Raw genomic sequence first — 8,031 nt, 5'->3', positions numbered from 1 at the left:
GTTGTTATCGGCAATCTTTGTGACTGATCTTGATGACGTCACATGGGTTGCTTGCCGATTGATGATCTGATCGTAGATTCGATCAATTCTGTACGCACCCTCGTCCTTGTTCATGGTGGTGTTGCCTCTGCTTCTAATCCAGATGGCCTCTTTGAGCCAACGGGTTGTTTTGTTAGCCTCTTGGTCGATGACTTTGGCCTCCTCCCACCCAATCCCGTGATTATTTGTTGCTGTGTGTTCAGCTATGGCTGATTTGTAAGTTTCTGTGGTTGACGCTTTCCTCTGTGCTCTGGTGAAAGTTTTCTCACTAGCTTTATCTGCTTCCGACTTATGTTCTTTTAGCCTGGTAGACAAAAGGCGACCTGTTTCCCCTATATATGTTTTGGGCAGCTCTTACACGAAATTTCATAAACCGCCTCGGCTGTCTGGAGCGGCTCTCGCTTGTCCTTAGGGTGTACAAGAGCCTTGCGGATGGTGGAATGTGGTTTTAACGATGTTGCGAAACAATGTTTTTTTGAAAATTCTTGATACCCGTTCAGATAGGCCCTGGTAGACAAAAGGCGACCTGTTTCCCCTATATATGTTTTTGGGCAGCTCTTACACGAAATTTCATAAACCGCCTCGGCTGCCTGGAGCGGCTCTCGCTTGTCCTTTTGGGTGTACAAGAGCCGTTCAGATAGGCCTTCTACATATGGAAGCACAACGAGGCCTTTACTTTTGTCTTTACTGTCGCTAGGTTTGGTTTTCTTTGTAAAGAAACTGAACAAAAAGGTGTTGTTCAACGATGTATTTAATATAAAATAATTCACTGACGTTTCGTACAAAAGTACTTTATCAAAGTGATGAAATAGAGAATGTCTGCGAGCGCGGAAAACAAATATGAGAAACGCGATGTTAAAAGGTGCGTACTAGAAATGGCGCAACACGCAAATTAAAGCAGCGCGAGCATACGCGATCGCAGACAAACTCTAGATATTAAATGAAATGCAAAGAAAGAGGAAGAGAGAGAGATGAAAATGAAGGAAGAAAGTAAAGAATGAAAAAGAAAGAGAAAAGAAAGAAAGGAGGAAAGAAAAGAAAAAAAAAGAGAAGAAAGAAATAAAGAAAGGAAAGAATGAAAGTAGGCCTATGAAAGAAAGAAAATAAGATAAGAAAGAAAGAAAGAAAGAAAGAAAGAAAAAGAAAGAAAGAAAGAAAGGAGGAAAAGGAAAAGAGAAGAAAGAAATAAAGAAAGGAAAAGAACTAAAAAGGAAAGGAAATAAAGAAAGTTTAGTTTTCTCATTTTCTTTCTTTCCTTTCTTCTTTCTTTCTCTCCTTCTTCCTTTTCTTCTTTCTTTCTTTCATCCTTTCTTTCGTTTTTCTTTCTTTCTTTCAAAGGCCTACTTTCTTTATTTCCTTTCCTTTTTAGTTCTTTTTCCTTTCTTTATTTCTTTCTTCTCTTTTCCTTTTCCTCCCTTTCTTTCTTTCTTTCTTTTTCTTTCTTTCTTTCTTATCTTATTTTCTTTCTTTCATTGGCCTACTTTCATTCTTTCCTTTTCTTTTTTCTTTCTTTATTTCTTTCTTCTCTTTTTCCTTCCTTTCTTTCCTCCTTTCTTTCTTTCTTTTCTCTTTCTTTTTCATTCTTTACTTTCTTCCTTCATTTTCATCTCTCTCTCTTCCTCTTTCTTTGCATTTCATTTAATATCTAGAGTTTGTCTGCGATCGCGTATGCTCGAGCTGCTTTAATTTGCGTGTTGCGCCATTTCTAGTACGCACCTTTTAACATCGCGTTTCTCATATTTGTTTTCCGCGCTCGCAGACATTCTCTATTTCATCACTTTGATAAAGTACTTTTGTACGAAACGTCAGTGAATTATTTTATATTAAATACATCGTTGAACAACACCTTTTTGTTCAGTTTCTTTACAATTTTTACCATGCGATGTAACGTGGGACTCTTAACGTTTTTGGTTTTCTTTGGCTTTGGGAGATCTTTTTCCCCGACAACTTTCTTGATTGACCACTGAGGGTAACCACATTGACTAAGTACCTGCTCTATATGGCTCTTTTCTTTCTAGCGATCAGTTTCTTCAGAAACAATTATTGCATCTTTCCTATCAATGAGGGTCCTCACGATACCTAATTTATGGTGTAACGGATGGGGCGATTGGAATTGCAAGTACTGGTCCGTGTGCGTTGGTTGTCTATAAATGCACAATTTGAAGGACCCGCCATCTTTCTTGGTAATTAAGGTGTCTAAGAAAGGGATACTATTGTCCGATTCTTCTTCATACGTAAATTTTATTTTATTTGTAGGATCAACTTGGTTCAAATGTGTAGTCAGATTCTCCGCTTTTCCTTTCTTGATCACCTCTACATATCTCTTCCAGACTCTGGGTTTGCAGTTGTCGGAAGCTGTGGTTATGGCTTCATTCTCGAACCATTCCATGAATAGATTGGCCGCTATGGGACTTAGAGGACTGCCCATTGCATTACCTTTCTTTTGCTGGACAATTTTACCTTTTGATGTGAAATAAGTGGTGGTGAGAATTAATTCAATTAACTCCATCAAGTCGTCGACGCTGAGGAGAGTCCTTTTTTTCAAATATTTCTAGTGAGTACATAAGTTTACTTATTTGGATCTGTACTGAGAACATTTGCTAACCAGTGATTTATGAACGATCCTGATGAATTTGTTCAGAGTAGAACTTTCTTGCAAATGACCACCATGAAGAGGTGACCAGCAAGAGAAATTGAATTGCTTTGGTCCATTTCGATCCACCTGTACAACTTTTCATTCATTCTTTTATTCATGCATTAACCCACTCATTCATTCATTCATTCAAATCAATGAGAGATGAGCGCAGACATTCGGTCATTTCAAATATTGAGTTTTAGTTTTGGTCACGTGGTTTCCTATTATCCTGCCTAATGTGCATATCGCATGACGGAAGATCAATATGATAGGAAGCTGGTTTAAATTGACTTTTATTCAATTTGTTTATTAATGAGAAATGAGAAGAGTTAAAGGGCGAGGGAGAAGAGAGAGAGAGAGAGAGAGAGGAGAGAGGGAAAAGAGGGGCGTGTGTGTGTGGGGGGGTGTGCGTAGGCTGATGGCTAATTTGCCTATTATTATCAAAACAGTGGGCAATTATTTGGTCATTGTTTCCTTTTGTTGTGGATTATCAGAGGTTGCCAGATGTACAAAATTTAAGGAAGCATGTATTCAACATTAGATTTTACAACTTTTTTGAGACATTCCGGGGGAAGATACGGTACTTGTATCTAGGTGTAATATAAGCAATAAAATGCATTTTTTTAAATGGTCATTACTTTCTTTTGTCATGGTAGGGCAGTGTGTGGGGGTGTAAAGCTTCCAGCATACTTTCCTGCCGCTTGCCGCTGCGGCAAGCGGCAGGGCGTTTCAACCAATGACAAGCCTTGATTGTGTTTGTTTGTCTGCAATACGCGTGCGCCACGCCGCTCAGCGGCAAGCGGCAGGGTAGTATGAAACCAGCATAAGGGGAGGGAGAATGAGAAACAGGGGTAGAGAGCATTGGAAGTTGGAAGGAAAAGGAGGGGGAGAGGAGAGCTCAATAGTGGAGTGGAATAGTGGGGGAGAGTCGATATCGAGTGTGGGGAGGCGGGAGAGGAGGTTATATAGCTGGTGAGAGGGGAACCTAGTTAAAGAGGTATGGGTTGTGCTTTCCGGGGACAATAAACTACATTTCGTACAAACAAAGCCCCTTCCCCCTCAATATACGTGCATGATTTCTAGGCCTTGTAGAACTCGGGGTGTAATTATACGATGATATGAATGTATGCCACCTACGACAGAGAGTATCAACTACCGCCCGTGGTGATAGATATCCGATAATAATTAAATCAGCACAATAGGCCATTATATACCCTACACTGTGTCCTCCCAGTACAATAGTGTTATGATTGCAGACCAGATCTGCTCCACTTTTTAATCCCTTGATTTTGGTTTCTGAACAAATGAGAAACCAAAACTTATAATTTGAAATGAGGGAGTGGTCAGTTTGGCACATTTTCTTTAAGACCTGTCTTTCAAAGAAAGTTAAAATTATACTCAGCCGTGGAATTATGTTATCGTCACAAATGAGGTGTCATTGTTGACATGAAACAATGTTTTCACTGATATGGAGATAGATTTTAAAAATTTCTGATACACAGCCGTTTTTGAAATTTTCTTAACATTTTTGAGGAGTTTATGTTTACGATTGTAAATGAACTGGTTCAAATGTTTGCCAAGAAAGACGGTATGTCACGAGGGATGGTAATGATCTGTTCATGGATAAACAAAATCCTGATATAAAACTAAGGAATTATCTTGATACACATCTTAAAAGTACTGATGATCTCATCTGATTTAAACATCGCTACCAATCAATTTGTTAAGTTAATTTTGTTAAGGATGATGTGCAACATGTGTAATGTGTTAACAAATTTGTATACTTTCGTGCAATTTCAGCCGTACTTATTAATACTATAGCTTGTTTGTACAAAGTTTTACTTTGAAATTAACTATTTTGTACATATCTTTGAACAGGTCCATTAGGAATGTTGATTTCAACTGTGAAATTTGTTCGTTGTGAACAATTCCTACTAAAAACGAAGGTGATTTACTCACGTTTTAGTGACGCAAACCACTAGTGCAGTGGTGAAACGTCACTAAAACTTGAGTAAGTCACCTTCGTTTTTAGTTTGAATTGTTCACAATGTTCAAAATTTACAGTGTTTTTACAGTCTTGTATTTTATGATCAATGATCATAGTGATTATTCTTACTGAGTTGTTTTAGATTTTATATGTTTGTTAACATTTATTCACTTTTTTCTGGACAGGGGCTGTGCAATAATTATGAGCCCTGGGGGAGGGTAAAATTGGGGGGAGGTTGGCGAGGGGGGGCAAACAAGTTTTTGCCAGCCTAGGGGGTGGCGTGGGGCAAGCGATTTTTGGCACATATTCACGGGGCGCTTTTTAGATATACGAGCTTATTGATTGAATTTGGTCTAAGGAGTGTGAAAATAATATTTTCATTTTTACTAAATTGCATATTTTCATTAATTGTAGTTTATCTGTTTATGTACAGTAGTATACAGGTCTGTAGGGACGTTTTTGAATATTCATGAATATTAATGAGGTATGCGTGGCCAATTAGCATATATGAGTATCAATGGGGCGTGGCTAATTAGCATATATGAATATTAATGAGGTGAGCGTGGCTAATTGTTCAAAAAAATTCAAAAACAAATTTTAAAACAAATTTTAAAAACAAATTTAAACTAGATATATTGCATCCTTAAAAGGCTGCGAAGTCTAGCCGTGACCTTGAAATGACCTCTGATGACCTTGAAATGACCTTCAACACGTTTTGCATCATATCCACATAACATATACTAATTTTCATTCAAATTGAACAAACTTTGCTATTTGACCCTTTTGACCTTTGGTTGACCTCTGGTGACCTTGAAATGACCTCCACAATATTTAGCATCATATCAAGATCACATATACTAATTTTCATTTAAATTGGACAAACTTTAGAATTTTACCCTTTTGACCCCAAAACAGACCCTCCTCCATGTTTAAGCCAAATCTGATTACAATCGTATATGAACATAATGCTAGAGCCCTTTTGGCATTATTCTTATGATCACAGCACTTAATATGCAGAAAATATTGAATTTTAAAGTGATTTTCAGTAATCAACAATTTTTGTCCCCTGTATGACCTTGAACTCAAAATCTGTGAGGACCCCATAGACACCAGATAATGTCAATGAATATGTGTCAGTCGCATCTCCGCACCATAGAATCTGTAGGAAAAGAAGCATTTTGAAGGTATTTGGTTATGTACCGAAATACCCCTTAATGACCTTTTGACCCCAAATCTGTGAGGACCCCATAGGCCCGGCTATAGCCAAGGTCAATGTATAAATCTCATTACTGTACCACGTAATCTGTAGGAGAAGAAGCATTTTTGGTAAACATCACATTTTTAGCCAAAATTACTCATGCGTGACGTTTGACCCCAAATGGGTCATGTCAAATTTAAAGGCTGGGGTAGTGGAGCTTGTGCCCAAGTTTGGTCATAATCGGTCAAATAATGAAGGAGCTAGAGCAAATTAGGTTAAATGTTGACAGAAGAAGAAGAAGAAAGAAATCGCCCAAAAACAGGAGTCTAGCCGCCGCTCGGCTAGACTAAAAAATCAAAAACAAAAACAAAATTTCAAAAAAAAAAATTCAAGAGGACATGGCTTAATATTAGTATAGATAAATATGAATAAGCGAATGTGAATAAAACACCATTTTGAATCTTTTTACCTTTATTAAAAGAAATTTTCCTGCTCAATGACTCATTTCAGTGCTCATTTACTCCTTTAGATGCGACTCATTCTTTACTTATTTACATGCTCGTTGACTCACTTCACTGCTCATCGACTTATTTTACATGTTCATTGACTCATTTCACTGCTCATTCGCTCATTTCCCTGCTCACTTTACATGCTCATTGACTCATGTCCCTGCTCATTGACTCATCTTACATGCTCATTGACTCATTTCCATGCTCATTTGCTTATTTCAATGCTCATTTTACTGCGCATTGACTCATTTCCATGCTCATTCACTCATTTTACATGCTAATTGACTCATTTCACTGCTAATTGACTCATTTCACTGCTCATTGACTCATTTCCCTGCTCATTCGCTCATTTCCCTGCTCATTCACTCATTTTACATGCTAATTGACTCATTTCCATGCTCTTTCGTTCATTTCACTGCTAATTGACTCATTTCACTGCTCATTTACTCATTTCACTGCTCACGGACTCATTTCCCTTAATGAAGGTAAAAACAAGAAAATTTGACTTCATGATTCAAAATGGCAGTATTTCATACATCCATACCAAAAGGATGCACTTGTCGTCTGCTACCTGTGTTTCATATCACATAATAACTGGAAGTAAATACCAGACTCATTTCAAGTGGAGGTCACTTCAAATCATCCGCAAGTCACATGGCTTATTAATACAAAGAACATTACATAACCATGTTACTTGGGGATGATTTGAAGTGACCTCCACTTGAGATAAGTCTGGTATTTATTCCTAGCTAGTATGTGAAATGAGGCACATGTAGCAGCTGACAAGTGCATCATTTTGATATGGATGTACACCTATACTAATTAGCCACATCCTTGTGATTTTTTTTTTAACATTTTTTTTTTTTTGAATTTTTTTTTCTGAAATTTTTTGAACGATAAGCCACATCAACCTCTAAAATAGTCATATATGCTAATTAGCCATGTCCTCATTAATATTCATACAGTGTACAAATTATTGCCGGGGAAAAATGTCCAAATAGCGTGCCAAAAATTGCTTGCCGCCCCTCTCGGCCTGCCAAAAAATCTTTGCCCCTCCCACAAGTTATCGTAAGTTGTTTTAAAGCGGTCGCAAGAGAGCATGACCTAGTGGTGTTTACACACAAATATTGTCACAAATAAAGCTGACACACAACACACAAGAGGAATAGCATTGGTTCTATAAAAGAGATCCAAAAGCTGTCACTTTCACCTCACATGAATGATTTTTCTTGATGAAGTTTTGAGAAAACCATCAAAACTTGGTTGTGAGATGAAATATTATTGGCCTAACCTCAAGAACAGCAAGACCTATGGAAATATAAATGCAATTATTGACTTCCAATTGTCTATCTTTTTCACCCATCCGGTCAACATTTGTATAAGGTTTTAAAATAGTGAAATTTTAATGTGTTTATGGCTCCTGCCATATGGCTTGCCTTAAGGGTAGACGAGGTATTGTTGGTCGAAGCAACCTAAAAATCGATTTTCGTTATCTAGATCCATATATTATTGAAAATTAACACCTTCATGTTTTGCAAAAGTTCATTCTACAAATCGTATACTCTGCAAACGTGCTTAATTTATTGTTGTTAATTAGTTATGTACGTTTTACAAAAGTGTTGTTGTTTCAGCCCTCTTCACAACGTAACTCAAGAACCGCAGC

At 37.5% G+C, this 8,031-nt stretch overlaps 1 protein-coding gene across 1 annotated transcript; it reads right to left on the bottom strand.

Moving 5' to 3' along the window:
• Positions 1 to 2,053: 2,053 nt before the first annotated feature.
• Positions 2,054 to 2,467, bottom strand: LOC140163879 (uncharacterized). The gene has a single exon (XM_072187194.1). It carries the CDS (start codon positions 2,465 to 2,467, stop codon positions 2,054 to 2,056), a length of 414 nt encoding a protein of 137 aa, XP_072043295.1.
• Between the last annotated feature and the right edge of the window lie 5,564 nt (positions 2,468 to 8,031).

Source organism: Amphiura filiformis, chromosome 11 (assembly GCF_039555335.1).
Source record: "Amphiura filiformis chromosome 11, Afil_fr2py, whole genome shotgun sequence".
NCBI lineage: Eukaryota > Metazoa > Echinodermata > Ophiuroidea > Amphilepidida > Amphiuridae > Amphiura > Amphiura filiformis.
The sequence above is the reverse complement of the archived record's forward strand: the minus strand, read 5'-3'. Positions and strand labels throughout refer to the sequence as shown.

Coding starts and splice junctions, on each gene's coding strand:
- LOC140163879 (XM_072187194.1), bottom strand. CDS start 2,467: ATGGGCAGTCCTCTAAGTCCCATAGCGGCCAATCTATTCATGGAATGG.